Genomic DNA, 19,405 nt, shown 5'->3' on the forward strand with positions numbered 1-19,405 from the left:
AAAGTATTCTACATACTTCCAAGAAAGAGATTGAGGCAATCTGGTAAATAATCACATAAGATCTTTTTTAAAAAAAATCCAGTCTTGCTTTGTGACTTCTATAGATTTTTTTTTTGACACAGTCTCACTCTGTCACACAGGCTGGCCTCCAGGTCTCAGCTTTCCTGCCTCAGCCTCCAAGTCTTAGGATTATAGGCTGTGACTACCTTACCCAGCCTTAACCAACTCAGCTTGCTAAAGATCAGAGGAAAAGCTACCAGACAATCAAAATGGAGTTTATGAATTGCAGTACTGAAGAAGACATCCTTCACCAAATCTGCTTGTTCTTTCAAAATGGAAGTTAGGGAAGGGTAGTCATGGGAACTGAAACCTAAGACATGTGGTTTAAGGCAAAGAACTTGTAGGAACTAAGCAAAATTCATGATATCATAGTATAAGAGTTGATGAAGTGATGAGGAGAGAATCATAATGTCCTTTTTTTTTTTTTCTTGAGAAAGCAAAAATGAAACCAAGCATGGCACAGATTTATAAGTAGAAAATGCAACCCCATGATGAAACAATGTTAGGGCTCATTGTCATAAAGAATTAAAGAATGGCCAATTTACTTATGACATTATGTTTCTCTGTCCTTTGGGTTTCTTGACTATAAAGTGGAAGTCCCATGAGGACAGGTCTATGTAGGTATGAGGCTTTTTGATTTGCCATTGGGCTTTCAACTACTGATTTGTGTCCTTTACCTACTGTCATTTAGAAGTCATTGCAAAAATTGGATCAGGATTGTGACAACATGAATCTTGATGGATGAAGCCATGACCCTTCTATTCAAGGGGATCAGCGTATACCACCCCAAAAGATGCTGGTTGGACTAGAATTATTTTGAGCTCAATACAACCAAACAACCACAAACTCTCTACTCTCTCTCTCTCAAACCAAAGAAGTCCATAACTTACCAATCCTAAGAGCTTAACCCTTTGTCTTCCCCTCTTTTCATTTCCTGACCGTGCTATTGGTTAAAATGATATCGAAGTACTGATGTCCAGTGGCTCCTTTGCACCTTCATTTTTCTTACATAGCTCCTTTTTTTTTTTCATGTGGATACCTCTGTGTGTATATTATACTGCTTCTCTTGTTAATATTACTATTGTCAGTTTAATATGCAAGGCTTAGCTACAACTGAAGTGGGTACAGAATTATTTCTCTTCCCCTACACAAAGTCTGTACAGATCTAGTATGCCATGGATATCTTCAATTGGGGTTTAATTTTGACAAAAGCACACTTCGTTTCCAAACTAACCGTAGACTGGATATGAGTGGAGGGGATCCTCACAGAGTTTTCAAGAAAATGCATTGAGCAATATTGAATCTAATGTGATTGTCTGCCCAGCTGATGTCTCCCGATCAGGTTAGCAGATACTATCAGGAAGGTAGGAGGAATGTTTCCGGTTAGGAGACAAAGGTGAGAGATGTGGGTTGGGATAGGAGTGCTTCAGGGTTATTGGTGCTGTCCATCACCTGAGTAGCTTGTTGCCCTGGAGGGAGAGGTAACAAAATAGTGCTACTTTGACACTCAATAACAAAGACATTCACAAGGATGCTCTACAGTGTTAAGAGAATTCTTACCCTGTGAACTGAAGGGTGTTAGGTCTCAGACTCAGGACAAATGGCTGAGATGCTTATTCAACATATCAAAGCAGACCTGGCTGCTAGGTTCTGCTACCATTCCTTGGTTGGTCCTTACCTGTTACAGGGTATGGCTGGCATACCCTGCCCCTACCCTAAACTTCTCCAGCCCGGAAACCGGGCTGCCCTTCCCTATATAGTCTGAGAACGTCCCTGCTACACCAGCCCCTTTTCACCTTCTGGTCTACCCTTTGCTCTCTTGGCCAGTCTCTTAGCCCAGGCTGTCCCTCTTGGTCGACGGCTTCTCTCTTGCTTTCCCTACCCCTCTCTTCTCACATGGCCCCGCTCAGTCGGGTCTTGTTCACTCTGGACTCTCCCAGATGCCTCTGCCTCCGCTCTCTTTATATAATCTACAATAAACTTTCTCCTCCACCATCCCTAGGAGCAGTCATGCCTTTTCATTTCTAATTTTTATTTATTTATTTTTCATTCAAAGGTGCCTGGCACAAGCACCTCTGTTGTTCACTCACTTCATATACATTCATTTCTTTTCCATTCAGTTTGTAACAAGCATGATACTTTCCCCAGTACCTCTCCTGGCTACATTCTTTACACAGGCTCCTTGATCAAGGTTTCTTTCCTTGGAGGCTTCTGGCAGTTCAGTCTGTAAAAGCGTTAGTTTATTCTGAGGGCGCTTTCAGAAATTGCTGTGAGGTGTTAAAGATCCGGCAACAGGGCTATTTCCAACCCTAATTTCAACCTCCGCTTATATGTTAGATTTCTTATTTCTGACTGCAGGCTGTTCACGAAAAGCAAGGCGAGAGCAGAGGTCACACATGCTTTGGCTCAGCTCCCAGAAGCTCCCTTGAGGTAGAGAAGCCCTTTCTCCAAGTCTCCAGTGACACTTCTTACAAATCTCCTTATGCCGATCAAGAGGACCACAACTGGGGTGGCCTGACGTTTGCTCTAAGATGCCTGTCAAATGAACGGCTGTGTTCTTACCAAAAGTCCCCACCCCACCCCCCAGCTCTTCGGCACGACCTACTCTTTCTTATATGTATTCCACTGTAATGCAATGCATCAACGCACTGATTGGACAAATTAGGGTAATTTCGCTAAGCTCCTTCCTGACTGAAGTCAAAAAAGACAAGAAATGTGTGGTGTCGTTTTGAATTGCCAGATTCTGGGGTAATTTGATGGTGAACACAGTGACTTTTTTTTTTTTTTTTTTTTGGCTGTTCCTTGTTTCAACAAGTGCTATACATTAAATACAAAATATTTGTTTATTTTTACTACAAGGTTTTCTCTCTCTCTCTCTCTCTCTCTCTCTCTCTCTCTCTCTCTCTGAGACAGGGTTTTTCTGTGTAACCCTGGATGTCCTGGAACTCACTCTGTAGACCAGGCTAGCCTTGAACTCACAGAGATCCACCTGCTTCTGCCTCCCGAGTGCTGGGATTAAAGGCGTGCGCCGCCACCGCCATTTACCATTTTTCATTTAAAGGCTGACATCAGTACCTACTTGTGATTCACTAAATTACATTTCTAGGGTTAGCTTTGTCCCAGACTCTGAGCTAAGAGACTAAATCTCTAAATTCTGAAGAATGTGGAGTAGTGCTTGACAAAGAACTCTCAGATAAACAAAGAACATATTGGCAGTTAGCTGGGAGTTACTTCTCTTATTTTAATTATCTATCAGAAGAGCAGTGAGATACATTTCTTGTCTTGAAAGATAAGGTGAGGTGATAAGGAAGAATCAGTGAGTTTACAGTCATGTAGCATATGATACATTTTTATAATAGAGATGTATACAAATTTGCATGACATCTAGGAGGAGCAAGTGGTTAATTCTTAATAGCAGGAGTAATGAAAGAGGCATGGCTTGAAGGTAGAATTAAATTTCTCAAGTTGGAGAAGAACATAGGAAGCAACATGTATGAAGAACATAATGAGCCTGGAGAGTCATCATTTATTCATTCATCCATTCATCCATCCATTCATCCATCCATTCATCCATCCATTCATCTATCTATCCATCCATCCATCCATTTGTAAATATAGAATGGCTGAAAAGAAAATCTGCCAACACTGTCCTACTTTCATGAATCCTACAATCAACTAACTGGGTAAGGTAAAACAAAGCAGACAAATAAGTAAGTAAAAATAGCATCAATAGATACTAGAAAGGAAGAACGCAAAGCAAAGGAAAGCTAGATGATAAGTCCACTTGCATGGGTGGTTACAAAATGCTTCTAGGAGGAGTCAATTTTTTAGCTAGACGTGAGCAAGGAGAAAAATCAGATATGAAAATACAATAAGAAATCAGGTCCAAATCATGGGACAGGACCACAGGCCCTGAGAAATCAGAATGTACTTGTACTCTAGGGCATACGGTACGAATGTTGGGATATCAAGGAAAGGTTGTAACATGCTCTAATATATTTCAAGACAAGTTATCCAAGGCAGATGATTATCCCTCAGTTTACATAATAATGTTTGTCACACTTTTTTTTTTCTGTCGATGTCTGTTTAAAAACTAGAAACAGAGACCTAAGCATGTATCAGAGATGTTGCTGTGTAAGAAGGTCTTGGAATAAGTAAAGACCAGACAAAACAGAGCAGCAACAGGTAAAAGCAAGAAATAGTAGACTGGAAATCACAGATGAGATTATAACTAAAGCCAGGAAATGGGTGAAACCAGAGAAAGACCAGAGAGACAATATGCATTTAATATCAATTGGCTAATAGTCAATGTATCTGTTGCTAGGCACTCTGCAGTAGGTCGGCAAGTGTTTGTTTGCCTATACTCTACAGCCTACTATGACAAGGACATGTTAGTCTGTTCAGAAAGACTTCCTCAAGAACATATCAACATCATCCCAATCATAGACTTGAGTCTTACTTTCTCATGGTCCATCTGGCCTAGACTTCCTCCATGGTCACTCAAGTATTATTTCAGATTTTAGCCATAGATCTTATAAGTGGAGTAATTGTGTGTGTGTGTGTGTGTGTGTGTGTGTGTGTGTGTGTTACTTTTGTCATTTCTGTGACACCAAAAAAAAAAAAAAACTTGACAAAAACAACTTGAGGAAGGTAGGCTTATTTTGGTTCACAGTTCCAGGGAACACAGTCCACCGTGGTGGAGAAGGCATAAAGACAGGCGCTCGGGGCTGGTGGTCACATTCAGGAAGTACAGGGAGATGAGTACTGGTGCTCAGCTCACTTAATTTTTTTTATTCAGTCTGAGACCCTGGCCCCCAGAACGGTGCCCATATTTAAGATCAGTCTTCCCACCTCAATCAACCTAATCTAGAAATTCTTTCACAGATACACTTAGAGATTTCTCTCCTAGATGACTGTAGATCCTGTGAAGCTGACGACTTCAACATTAACCGTCAACATTGACCACCACAGTGTGTAATTTGTAATTGCTATGGAAGGTCTGCTTGGATATAAGATTGTAAATAAGCTCAGCTCCCCATCCCAGTCTGAATTCTACCAGGAGTCTTGCCCTTGCTAATGTATCTAAAGTACAAAGTATTTCACACAGGGGCTGCTTTCCCCTTAGCCATCCTAAGCTTAGGGCAGAATCAAGTCTAGTAACTGCCACTCACTAAATGGAACAAGTGTCCATAGGTGACTCATGTCCTGTGCTGTGACTCATAGACTGTGCAGAACTGGGCAAAGTGGAAACAATATTCAGCTTCAGATGCAAAGAATTGTGTGTCATGCCCTCTGCAGTGACTTTGAAACACGGGATAACTTTTACTTGCTGTGAGCAAGAACTGGCATTTAATTAGGCACATTCTGACGTCAACATGCATCTTCCTTGCTTTGAGTTTATCTCATTAAATCTCACTGCCTCTCAACAACCACAAATGCTAGAACTCTTGGAGGTTATTATATTTCTGACCTTCAATTATCACTGACTTTTACAAGATGAAAAGCATTTCTCTCAAACTTCAAACACCTCCAATTCCTCCATAGACTAGGGGTAGTCTTGTTTGAATTTATCATCTCTTCTAAATGCAGTTTGGAAGTTTAGAACCTAATTGGATCTTTTCTAACTACCATGTGGTGCTTGGATAATGGCATTCATCAAGTACATTAGCTGTGGTTTTGGAGACAGAGGAAAAACCCTTTGTAAGCATTATCCTGGGTCAGAGACTTGCTAATGAGACACCGATAATGTTTTATATATTCCAAACATTTTGAACTTATGTAGAAACGTTGCCTCTTTTAGGGGATGCATTAGTTATGCAAAAGTACCTCGGTCATTTGCAGTGTTCTATGAAGAATGGACAAAGTGGATGGGGCCCTCTGGATTTCATGTCTAAGAAAAGAAAGAATCCCAATAATTGCCCTTCATTGAAGAAACTATTTACCTCTTAATAATTCTGGAAATTTCTAAGAGTGGTGAGGCAGAACTTTTCAATAACATCAATGTGTTGAACAAAGTAGGGGATTTAGGAGTATCTGTTCTTTTAAAAATAGATATCAGAGGTGAATTTTTTAAAAGTTAGAGTTCTAGAAATAAAACTAGCTAATGATAGAACTTCAAAAAAGGACAAAACTCAGTACTGGTCTTTTACATTGGTAGGGACTAAGAAAGGAGACTCAAAAGACCAAAGCACAGGATTTTATGACCAAAAGAAATCTGTTTTGAGACCATTTTTTTTTTCATTTTTATTGAAATCATGCTGTACCACCACCTACCACGACCAGCAGCCATCATCACCATTATGATTATCGTTCATCCACAAGGCTGTGCACTGAGTCTTACACTCTCCTTTACTCCTCACTAATGACCCACTGTCAGTACCTCAGCATCAGCACCATTTCATAAGTGAGGCGTCTGCAGACACAGGCTAACTTGCCCAGGACCACACACCAGCAACAGGGAGACACCAGACACCAAGTCCAGAATCTCCTCTCTGTTTCACCTCTCAGAGAATGACTCCCAAGAAGTGACATCTGTTCTAATAAGCAACTGGACCCAAGTTCTTTTCTGAAGTGGCACCCTTCTGAGTCCCTTCTTATCTCCTACACTATTATAAATCCCCTTGTCTAAAGCTGGGTGTGCCAGTAGATGCCTGTAATCCTAGCACCCAGGAGATGGAGGCAGGGGCATCACAAGTTTGAAGCCAGCCTCAGCTACAGAGCAATTATGAGGGTAGCCTGAGCTACGCAAGATATCTAACATCAAAACAAAGTTTAAAAAAAAACACTAAACAAACATACAAAAAAATGCATTTTCCCACATTCTAGAATACATGTTTGAGTTACATCGCTGAATATTATCTATCATTTCCCTGAATATTTCATGATTTCCATTATTCCTCTTCAGATGAATGAAATTCCACTGTGTGGATGCACTGTATTTTAATTATGCACTCATCTGTTGATGGTCATCTAGGTTAGCTCCATCTTCTTGTCATGAATACAGCAGTAAGCGACAGGTTATAGAGGACTCTGGATATATTATTTATTTAAAAAATGCCCTATAGATCATATATGTCCTTTACATATCCTCTACTCTGCTGGCTGTCCCTAACACCATCCTGCCTGAGGAAACCCCATTCCTTACAAGTATCTTACTGTGGCAGAAGAACTGTTTCTCTTTCCCCTCCCTCCTCTTGGTTTTTTTTGTTTGTTTGTTTGTTTTTTTAAGAAAATGCTAATTAAATCAATTCTAATCATTAGATTAATTCAAGCAAGGTAGCTTAATTAACTTTCATTTTAGGAAAATGAAATAATGGAAAGAACCTCCATGATGGCCGAATCCTATCCAAACCCCAGCAGGCACTATGAAAAACAGTGCAGGAGAGAAAATTAACGGAAACATGAAGACGGCTGCAGGGGGCATGGCTTTTGTAGTCTCTGCCTAGGCCTCAAGTTCAACTGCTTCTCTATTCCAACAGCACAAGATGTGATTACTATTCAGTCTTGCTCAAACCCCTCGTTCAGTAGTATTGATCAGACAGTGGGAGTCAGGGGAAGCGTGTTGTGTTCCAACTGCAACTCTTTATTCAAGGTGGCTGCCGTGAAACGGAAGAACAGAGCCACAGGCCACATACAGTGACCGCTGGCTGAAGAAGAATTAATGATTAAGAGTCGTTATTTTCAAACACAACGAATAAAAGGATATGGACTTATAATCTATTCTTTTTTTAATATTTATTAATTTATTTGTTTAGTAGGGGGACATGCATGTGCTACAGTGTGTATGTGTGTTTGTGTTTGTGTGTGTTTGTGTATGTGTGTGTATGTATGTGTGTGTGTGTGTTTGTGTGTGTGTGTGTGTGTGTGTGTGTGTGTGTGTGTGTGTTTGTGTGTGTGTGTGTGTGTGTGTGTGTGTGTGTGTGTGTGTGTGTGTGTGAGGGTAGGCAATGTATGGTTGTAGATTCTCTTGTTTCCCCAGGCAGCCCTAAGGAACAAACTCAGACTGTCAGGCTTGCCAGCAAGTGCCTTAACCTACTGAGCCACCTCTAGCTCTTTATTATAGTTTTAATGAAATTATATCTTTAAGCTGTGATCACCTTTTAATGCCACTGCCACTACCCAAGATGCAATAAGGTGCTGATAATGACACACACATACACACCAAGAGTATGAAGAGCTTTAATGTGGATATACTATATATGTACTTCCCAGGCATAGAGCAGGCTCCCAAGTAGGTCCAGGGATGGTTTCACTGGCTTAGCTTTTACTGTACATGAGGTTAGGCGTGGGTGAGAATTGTTACGGGCAGGCTAAGGGTATATGTGATTTCAGCTTCCTACGGGGGCCCAATGGAAGAGCCAACGGCCTTCCCACAGCTTATAACACAAATACGTAGTTAAGGGTAAAGTGGGGCTTAAAGGCATTTAGTGACTGCACATCAGGAGTTGAGTTTAAGTTATTACAGTGAGGTGAACTATATGCCTGGCCTAGAAAGGCTATATATATATACTTTTCCTTTAGTATTAATACCCCTCTTTCTTTGTTTGGGTAATAGAAGCTCCCCCACCCCCTGGAGTAGTATAGGGTTTGTGTCTATCTGCAGATAACAGGTTCAACGGGTCCTGAAGGCTGTGCACTAAATACTTTGGGGACAAGTGATGGAGAATGGCTACATTCCCTAAGGGCAATAACTTCCTCTGAACATCCTTTCTTTTCCAGGCTGGAAGATGCACACGCTTCTTTGAGACAGCATCGACCCTAAGAGACGCACAGGAGGACCAATCTCAAACAGCTTGCCTACCCACTCTCTACCTATCAACTACAACTTCTGGACCGCCATGGAAGAAATACACTTGCATCTTACATAAACCGTCCTATTTGGGGGCTTGTGTTATAGCAGCTTATCCTTTTTCCAACTTATGCAAGCAAATATTAAGAACTCAAGCTTATCTTTTGTAAGCCTGCCCCCCTCCAGGCTGAAACTTGGGGGTTTTACTTTTAACAAGTAGAAATAAGAAGCCTCACATTGAACTGGCTGTAAACAAGACCTAAAATTTACATATGGCTTTCACAGATTCAGTGTGCTTATCCTCTATCCCAAAAACCAACCGACAGCATACAGTTGCGTGTATATTCTTTGGGCCTAAATGGATGCACATAGTCAATCTAAATCATGAGTATCAAATTGACAAATGAAAACTCAGGTTGATTAACATGTTATTTCCTTTTATTCCAACACAGACATATGTCCATGGGCTCTTAAGGTTTGTGTGTTCTCTATAATCAGTTAATCATAGATAATTGGATGAGGATAAAACAGACTTCATCTCCCTCCGTGTGATGCCAAGACGATGATTTTTCTCTGATTCCTGGTTTCGTGTTACCCGGTGCTTCAGAATAGTTCTGTGTTGCTAAGACAACAGGGATACTGCAACAGAAAACTGGGATGGAAGTCAAGGCACGGAAGCAGCCTCAAAGGATGTCATAAATAGTGTATGCCAGGCCTTATTCACAGTGAAACCTGTAACACCTGAATTAGAAAAAACAAAACAAAAAAATGACTGTATCTTTCCAACGTTCTTCCAGAGGACTAGGGTACTCTTGACAGCTTCCACTCTCAAGTCAAGAAGACAGTGAAGTGTGGACCGCAAGGGAGGGAGTCACCACTCACTTAAGTGTTCAATCCCCCATGGAGATAACCCAGGTGAGCCTGTCCTTAAGTCCCAATGTTATGCTAAGGGCAATGTCTCTGCAGACCAAGAAGAAAGCCAAGGTCAACACTATGCTATTAGCCAATTCCTCCACTGAAAATGTGCATCTCATCCGAATGAAGGCTCGATTCTGGATGGTCAAAAGGGTGGGTCTGATATCAGCCAAGACTTGTGGTTGGTGTTTGGAATTCAAGTCTAGGAACAGATGCAAAGGTGATGGTTTCTGATGCACTAAAAAGAGAGAGAGAGAGAGAGAGAGAGAGAGAGAGAGAGAGAGAGAGAGAGAGAGAGTCATCAGGTACCTCTGGCTGTCCTGGAACTCACTATGTAGACCAGGCTGGCCTTGAACACAGAGGGCCACCTGCGTCACCCATGGCTAGCAGGGATGCACTTTTGAAGGTACCGAAAGCCCAGCAGCAGTGGGGTGAGCCAGGCTGCCTCCCCAGCTCTCCCAGCTCTGTCTGAGCAAACCAAACAACTGCAGTCACCACCCTGCTTGGACACCAGAATATCAGGGCAAGGAAAATGAAATGCTCGAACTGACTTCATTTTCAGTCCAAACAGGAAAAAAAAAAGGGAAAACAGCATTCAACTATGAAATGAAGAGTGTCCTTCATGTCATGTATGTTCCATGCACAGAAATAAAAATCTGCCAAAAAGGAAAAAAAAAAAAAAATGAAGAAGGCTGGGACTCTGGCTCAGTGGTCCGGAGTTTGTCTAGCATGTGCAATGCCTTTGTTTTGATGGCTAGCACTTCAAATAAATGAATAAATAAATAGCATGAACAGATAAATAAAAATTGTGTTCCCAGAGCTTGGACAGGCCTTCTTCAGAATCAGGTCTCTCTCTCTCACAAAGTCATCTGGCCAGAAATAATAATGGCCACGCAAAGGCAGGCAGTGGAGGATGTTTTGTCAGCCTTTAAAGTAAAAACAAAAACAAAAACAGAGTGGCCAGAGGCCGAGTTACCACTGTAGAATTACTTTTTCAAGTAGGAGTCAAGATACTGTTTACTCATGGAAATGGGTGGTTATGTCTTAACCTGCAGTTTCGAATGCTAAGTTTAATCTAGCAGAGTCAAGTGAAAACTCTTAGGTCCCTTTAAATACCCTGGTGATCTAAGCATAAAAAAGAAAATAGAAAAGAACACAGAGAGCACTGTATTTTAATATCTGTAAGTAGCAGAAATCATAGTGGTTTGTATACTACACTATACAAATAAGATACTGTTACTTTCCAAAGAAAACCAACTTCTCAGAGGGTTTTCCAAACAGCTGTCACTCCATATAGCTAAGAGCTTGACCCGTTAGCCATTGCTGCAGCACGTGGAATACAGGCGATGAGTTCCCGAGTCTTCCAACCGTGCCTGTTTCTGATGCCACTGAAGAAGGGGCCTCGTGGAGGCCTGTTGTGGCCCCTTCCACCTCCTGCGCCACCAAATGTGGGCGCTCTGCAGGGCAGGTGAGTGCTGACGGGGCAGCCTCTGTGCTTGGCTTCCCACCATCCTCTTCCAACGTTAGGAGAACTTGCGCTTCTTCATGGCTTCGGCCTTGACCGCCAGGCTCTTGGCACAGATGGTCAGGACCACAATGAGAACGCCCACCACAAATGTCACCACTGGCCAGAGGAAGCAGTGCAGCAGGACAATCTCATCGTGCGTGCGGTGTAGGAGGACGTCCTCTGGTCTGCGAGAGAGTGGAGGAGAGGAAAAGCAGTCAGACTCTCATGACAGCGTCAAACACTCCACACCTGCACACAAGCTCGCTTTCCAGCCCAAGGGGATAATCAACCCTTGAAAGCGAAGACTCTGATTAGAGACACCACACTTCTCTGCTTCAAGCCCGTTTCCGAAAGTTGTGAGATCTCGAAGCAAGCAATTGGTACAAATTTGCATATCACTTATTATATCATTTGCAGGCTGCAAAATGTCACTTGGCTATCATTCTCCTCCACCCTAATCTGCTTCCTTTTTCTTCCTTTCTTAACCTCACTGGCCAACGAGTATAGATGAGGCTAAATGTTACTGATGGGTGGGCATTCTTCAACAAACCTAAACTCCATCTTGGCATTTAGATTGATCCCAAGTGATTTTAATTCAAGGGGGAGAAAATTTCATGCTGTTGTTCAAGTTAGGGTAACAGAACGTATATAGCCCACAGGCAAGCCTAACCTCTAGTGTTGGCCACATGCATCCCAAGATAATCAGGAATGCAGACCAACACACTGAAATACCACTATATCACATCATAGCATCAAAGGCCGGCATCCCTAGTAGTTCTTAGGTCAACTGAGCTTTGCTATATGAACCAAAGGTTGTATTAATAAAACCTTTAGCCAGGTGGGTGGTGGTGGTGGTGGTGGTGGTGGCGGCGGCAGTGGCACCACACACCTTTAATACCAGCACTTGGGAGGCAGAGGCAGGCGGATCTCTGTGAGTTTGAGGCCAGCCTGGGCTACAGAGCGAGATCCAAGAAAGGCACCAAAGCTACACAGAGAAACCCTGTCTTGAAAAAACAAAAACAAAAACAAAAACAAACAAACAAACAGAAAACCCCCAAAAAAATTATTAACAAAATAAAACAATAAGCAGGCAATGGATGAACTGAATGCATTATCTATGTTTCTGTACGAAACTTATCCTCCACTGGAGCCTCTGCCTGCTCTCTTAGCAGATCTTGCAAAGCAGCAGTAACAGATTTCTCTCTTGTCAGTGTGAACATTGTTTCAATTCCTACATTTGTCTCTGGTAGAAAGCAAAGATAAGATACCTCCACAAACCATGCTCGCCCACCCTTGGCAATTAGGCAGATGTCTGGGAGTTCAGTTTTCATCCAAGAGGCTTGTATTTTATGAAATATTTGCATTTCATTCACAGGAAGGCTTGCTCTGTTATCCTACTACTGTGGGATATATACCTATACTTCCTCCAGAAAAAACGGTTGCAAAATAAATTGTCCCACTATCCCCAACAACATCAAAGGCTTCAGAGCCCAAGGGCAGTGCCTTTAACAGGGAAGTATATTCCTGGGAGCTTTCATTAGTACTAGCTGCTTCCATTATTTCCCAAAAGGCTGATAAAGGACATTGGGTATTTCTCTGTTCTGTATAGTGAAGTTACCACACACAGCATCAGCAGAAACAGCAGTGCAAGATGGATTTGAAATGACTGAAAATCCTTGTGCTTTTCTTCTTGGGTGCATAATTTCAATTTTGCACATCAAGTGAGATCCTACTTGGCATTTCAATGAAAATTTATATTACTGAATGCAGAATCATTGTAGCAATGAGGCCAATTACTCTTACTGCAACCCATGGTCTTCAAGACCTGGGCTGCCATTCATTTAAGTTCAATTAAGTTGTTTTTGTTTTTTGTTTTTTGTTTTTTGTTTTTTGTTTTTTTTTTTCTGCTGTAAGATGCAACAGGGCTGTGACTTAGGTGGTCTGTCATTCTATGTGCATTTGTTATTAAATAACTTTCTGCAGCTGCTGCTGCTGAAGAACCTGACCGTGTTGCAGCCTTATTATCCTCATCAACTCCAAAGAAACTTTATGACTAAGTCTGAAGGAGTAGAGGCCAAGGCCCCCACACAGCTGAGGCACATGACAGTCAGAGTCACTTTCAGAGCCTTTGAAGTCTTCACGGTCAGCACAGCCACCGCTCTCTTCCCAGCTACAGGTGCCCACAGGGGGCAGATGCCCCTACCTAGAGGTCCAACCTGTCTCCCACGATGCTCTTTCTGGAAAACACTATTCTATGCCTTTAAAACTATTGATACAAAGAGGAGTTCTAGCTAGGCGGAGGTGGCATACACCTTTAATCCCAGCACTCGGGAGACAGAAGCAGGTGGATCTCTGTGAGTTCGAGGCCAGCCTGGTCTACTGAGGGAGATCCAGAACAGTCAGGGATACACAGAAAAATATCCTGTCTCAAAAAACAAACAAACAAAACAACAACAAAAAAGAAGAGTTCTAGATTCTTCATCAAAAGGGTCAGATACACAGCAACATGAACACACTTGATACCAAAGAAAAACAAAGAAAAGCAATTTGGATTTCTATTTCTATAGTAACTGCATGAATAATTTGCATAAGTGATGTGCTTTGGTAACTAATTTTCCTGGCAAGATGCTTCTGTGTAGATCTTCTTTGGTATTCTTCCTCCAGTCATTATTTAGGATATTATTGAATGCCTTTATCCTAATATTGAACAAACGAGCCTATGAAACAGCTCCTACAAGGGACGCCGGAACTGCCATACATACCATACGCACCATCCGATACACAGTTTGAAGAACGTGTGTTGGAGAAAACGTGAAGGAAATGGGCAGGAGAGAAGGAAGCAACCGGAAATCGGTGGATCCGGAAGCTTGTCTTCCTCAGAAACTCTCTAGAGTTCTATCTCCTTGTTCCTAGGGAACACTCAGCGTTTTAAAGCTTTAAGTGACAAAATAAAATGACTCATTTGAGCTGAATTTGAACTGCTTCAACAAATCCTTTTTTAGAGGTAGAAAAAAATTATCATACACATTTCCTTAAAAACCGTGCATGTCTGTTTCTACTTCAGACAGCTCTAAGATGCCCCACAATCTCCGCGGATACGAAAAACTCATTTCTCAGGTCACTAGTCACTTGGTTATGATTCACTGAGATCATCTTTAAATTACTTCTTCTGGCCAAAGTTTCTCTCCTTTCTACTGAGCTCATAGTACTGTAATTGAAGGTACTCCCCTGTCTCGGTTATTTATTTTCTCTGGATTGGTGGGCCAAGAACTATTTGGCTTAGAATTCACTTTTTCTCATGGTCATAGGGTGGAAATAAAGAGGACCGTAGACAAAAAAGCCGGACATGAATACTCTGTACCTGAGGGTCCTTTTGGAAGGTGTGGGACTTATAATGGAAATGGAGTGAGATAGGTGTAAGCATCCTAAAAGGATAAACATAATGGGTGACCTTGGGGAAGGCCTGAGTGCAGCTTTGAAGGACACTGTGATAATGGTGACACTTTTGTTGGCTGTTTTCTTACATTTAGTAAGCACATGCTACCTGTTGGGTTCCACAGGACATCCTCAAAACAACTGTGTTAGGAACGTTTTAAAGGGAGTGACGGAAGGCATTAGTCGGTTTGAGCTCACATAATTTAAAGTGAGGGCATAATAATTCAAAAGCCAATCTGTGTGATTTTTTTTTTTAATCTGTGTTATTTCTTTACCTTGAAGGCAGCTTTTCTCAAACTAGATTCAGGTGGTACTTGTTTCCATCCCCCGATCAACTCTCTGAGAATCTGAAGTCGTGAGGCCCAGAAGTCTTGTAGAAACTCTGGGGTAATTCTATTCATGCTTGTGCAAGAAGCATGAGGTAGAGATCTAATAACGAAAGAACACAGAATGTACCAGAGTTGGCACTTCTCAGACTATCCCATGCTAATTGAGACGTAGGTCCAGGTGAGTTCCTCAGCTTCCACAGGATTTGATGTAGCATGTGTACTGCTTGTGCGTGCTTTACTATGTACCCTCACAGGAAAAGACAGAGATCTAGGATAGGGCAGACATGTGTGGGGCAGGGCCAGAGGCTAAGGGTTGGAAATACAGACCACAGTGTGGAATTTGCCACAGGAGGCCCTCAGTTCTCCTATGAGAACCAAGAAGGATGCCTCTTAGGCCAGCCCCAATTCCAATCACAATGAGATAAAAACACAGAGATTTGGGATACATCCTCTTAAATACAGAAAATCTATTCCCTCTGACTTTGTCTCATCAACTAGGAAAAGTTACAGCCCACAGTACTTGTTCTGTTGGCCAGCAAGGGAAGAGAGGGGAATAGTGATTTAAAATAAATAAATAAATAAATAAAATGAGAAATGTCTTCAATTTAATCTGTTCTTATCAAATCTCAACAGGGAGTCAGAAGATGTCTCAGTTGGGAAAGCGCACGATGTGTAATAATGAGGGTCTGAATCCATGCCCCCAGCACCTGCATAAAACCTGAACTTAGCTGTGCACATCCCTACAAGGGGTAGAGATAAGTGGATCCCTGGGGCTCATGGGGCAGCCAATCTAGTCAATCAGTGAGCTCTGGGTTAAGTAAGAGATGCTGTCTCAAAAGATAAGACAGCCCAGCATGATGCACAACTTTAATCCCAGCCTTCCAGAGGCGGAATGGGGGGCCATCTCTGTGAGTTTGAGGCCAGCCACAACCTCACGAGTTTCAGAGGCAGAAATAAGATAAGGTAACTAGCAAGAGTGAAAGACACCTGACATCCACCTCTGGCCTCCACACGCACATACGCACATGCGCTCATGCACTCACATGCACAAATACTATACGCATACCATATAGCTTGAATAGCATCATTGACGAAGATGGTATTGTGGAAACTGTACCAACCAAGAGACAAGCCGATCCACTTAAAAGAGCTTTCTCACTTTCTCGGCAATATCTTACAGGGAACAGAGCCCCCTCTAGATCATCAGAAGTCCTTTACAATTGGCTGAGCATAGGATTTTTCTCATCATGAAAGCTGCTACAATGTTAAGATTTTGACCCATTTTAGCAGGACAGTAAGTCATCCTTCTGCTAGCCACACTCCTCTTGCCTTGCCTTTTCAGTTTTGTACATTTGGAGCTGATCTTAATAACAACCCCCGCCCACACTCTACCCTTCGGCACTGGGTACTGAACCTATGGCCTTGCACACTTGACACTTGACTCTTGACCGGTATGCATTGTCAACCCTAGTCCTCTCAAGCCATGGAGGACGTACAATGTTTGCATATTATATTCATTATTATACACTACCAAGCCTTGCTCATGGCATATCGTATCATGAGAGACATTTCCACACTTTGGCGGAAAATTTTAAAGTCTAATTCAATGTTTCATCATGACTTTGATCAAAACAGTTCCACAAGCGTGGCGTAAGCCCCACCCACATGCCAGGGCCCTGTTGTGGTTGCATGACCAAAGGACACCAAAAACAACAACAACAACAACAACAACAAAAACCCAAAACAAAACAAACATATATTTATATACAGACAGCAGAAAAGTAGGCTATACAGAAAGAAAGGTAAAAGGAAAGCCCCCGAGGCAATATGGAGAAACAGATTAAAATAAGAGCTAAACCAAAGCCAAGCATTCAAAATTAATAATAAGTCTCCATGTCATTATTTGAGAGCTGGTTAGTGGCCCAAAAAAGAAATCCTGGTACACTGTCTGATAGATTCCACCCTTCAAAAGTAACAATACCTTTCCATACAGGAGCTACATGGGTCATTCAGAACCCAAACAATAACAGAGTGTTATTGAATGTTTTGGCTTTTAGCAGTACCATACATAGTCTGTGGCCCTTCTGGAAGGAGATTGGATTAAAATGTACTCCCTGGAAATACCAGATTTAATCTATTGATTAATAATTTAAAAAATAATCTTTGAAGTTTTTTTTTTCTATTAAAAGTTACTAAAGATTGGTCAATAGAAGTACCGGGAGCCAGCGGTACATGGCTTAGTTGTAGAGTGCATACTTAAGATGCACAAGGCCATGGGTTGGAATTCTAGCAAATAAGAAAGAAGCGTAATTTGATTTTGGCATAACCGAGCCATCCTTGTTGAGAGTAATTAGCTGATATGCCTAGTTGCTGGGGAAGTAATCATGTGACCTTGCCAAGAAGGTAGAAGCCGTGTGCTTGTCTTCCCACGCAGCTGCGGGAGAGGCCAGCAGTGAGGAGAGAGACACCAGCCACGGGGGTCCCTTACAGTGAGTGCTCTTGACATGGAGCTTCTCTACTGTGGGGACACTTGGAACCCCAGACTAGTATAAAGTTAGCTTAAGCTGAAGACATCTGAGACTAAACAGACGAGACAAACTCCTTCTAGAAATTTCCCTCATCTGCATAACCACGCAACTTCTGGGATACGAGACTACCATAATTTTTTTTCCCCCTGAGAGTTCCAGTCTTCACAGAAGATCACTCATGCTTGCAAAGGCAAACATGATCACAAACTTCCCCTCCTAAAAGCCAATCTGTCCATCGCCAGGACCTTTTCTTTGTCCCCGCCCCCCCCCCCACTAAGTATGCAAGCCCCAAATCTAACCGCTTCTTTTATTTGAAGCCCTACCCATAAAACACATTCAATAAGACTTATCAAGTTGGTTTGCACTTTCTCCTGTAACAGATTATTTGTCAATTTCATTCCAGTACCCAGCCAGTAAATCTGAAGGAGTAGAGGGTTTTTCTTCCCCTACACCATTACAAGCTCATTTTGATTCACACAGGCTTTAGCTATGGTAAGGGCTTCAAGAAGCCTGGATGGTAGTTATCTCAGGAGTGTGGTTCCTATCTAGGGACAACATGCTCACCACACATCTATAAATATTAATCACACCCTCCTGTCATCCTCTGCCGTCTTTCCCAGGCTGACCAAGAGTGGCAATATGTAATGCATGGGGGTAGCCTACCCTTTGTGGAAGAAGGTTTAAGTCAAATCCACATCTACAGGGTGTGCAGAGAAAAAAATTGCACTTGACTGTGGTGGGAGATGTAGGAAAGTGGCAGGTGTGTTATTCTGGAGCAATAAAAAGTTGAATTAATTATAAGGCAGAGAGCGCGTAATTAGGTGCACGCCGCAGGAAAGACCTGAACGATCTGCACATGCAGGGCAGTGTTTCAGAACACGCACTTGACTTAGACAGACCTGATCTCGAGGTAAACGTTTCATCTGTTCTTCACATCTTAGTTTTCTCACCGGTAAAGTGTGTGTTCATTATTTTTCTTGTTGCTGTGTTCAAAAAAACAATCAATATAAGGAAGACTGGAAGGATTCATTTTGCCTTGTAGTTTAGGAGACAGAGTTCGTCACGATGGGAAAGACATTGGTGCCAGCTGATCATATTGTGTCCTATTCAGGAAACAGAGCCCAGACAGTTGAGGCAGGCTGGAAAACCCACTTCTTCTATTGTGACTCCGACTCCACCTCCTCAACATTCTACAACCTTCCAAAACAGTGACATCGGTTGGAAACGGAGTGTTCAAACACATGAGTGTGTGTGTGTACGTGGAGGGGGCATTTCCTATTCAAACTACAACAGTGGGATAATAAAAATCTGCCTTGCTCCCAAGAACGAAATGAGATACAGAAGAGAGGAGCTTCTTGATGTGGGAAGAAAAGACAGCAGTGGAAATGACTGTCATCCATGATTCTGGAATGGTGGCGGTACTGTCTTCTCCGGGTATCTTTGTCACCTGAATATTGTAAGGAGGTAGTCACAGGCCGTCCCTGTGCTCACATTAAAATTCCTTCTGGCATAGAAGCCCTTGTTGCTGCTCAGCCCCCTGAGTCACCAACAGTGAGCATTCCATCCTGTGTGCCAGGCTGACAGGGAACGAGGGAGACACACAGGGCAGGCTTAACAAGCAAATGATGTCTTCCAATTTGACCACACATGTGTCAGGCAGAGGCAAGAAGAAAGGCCCTACCAACATTAGAGCCTTCATGAGGAACATAAACAGAGGTTCTGCACCAAACTCATCCCACAAACATCATGGAACAGAGCTAGATTACACTGAGGACAGTCCCCAGCTATGGATGTGGCCCGGATCAGTGACTGTCTCAACAGGTTTCCTGAGACACCCGCAGCT

The 19,405-nt window shown here is 42.3% G+C and overlaps 1 protein-coding gene across 1 annotated transcript in view; it reads right to left on the reverse strand.

Moving 5' to 3' along the window:
- Positions 1-10,915: 10,915 nt before the first annotated feature.
- Positions 10,916-19,405, reverse strand: part of Kcnmb4 (potassium calcium-activated channel subfamily M regulatory beta subunit 4) — a 58,887-nt gene continuing 50,397 nt past the window's right edge. Inside the window, exon 3 of the mRNA XM_036170208.1 lies at positions 10,916-11,455. Coding sequence (XP_036026101.1) covers positions 11,287-11,455 — 169 coding nt within the window. The 3' untranslated portion in view covers positions 10,916-11,286. The remainder of the gene's footprint in view (positions 11,456-19,405) is intronic.

This window comes from Onychomys torridus, chromosome 20, assembly GCF_903995425.1.
Source record: "Onychomys torridus chromosome 20, mOncTor1.1, whole genome shotgun sequence".
Classification (NCBI taxonomy): domain Eukaryota; kingdom Metazoa; phylum Chordata; class Mammalia; order Rodentia; family Cricetidae; genus Onychomys; species Onychomys torridus.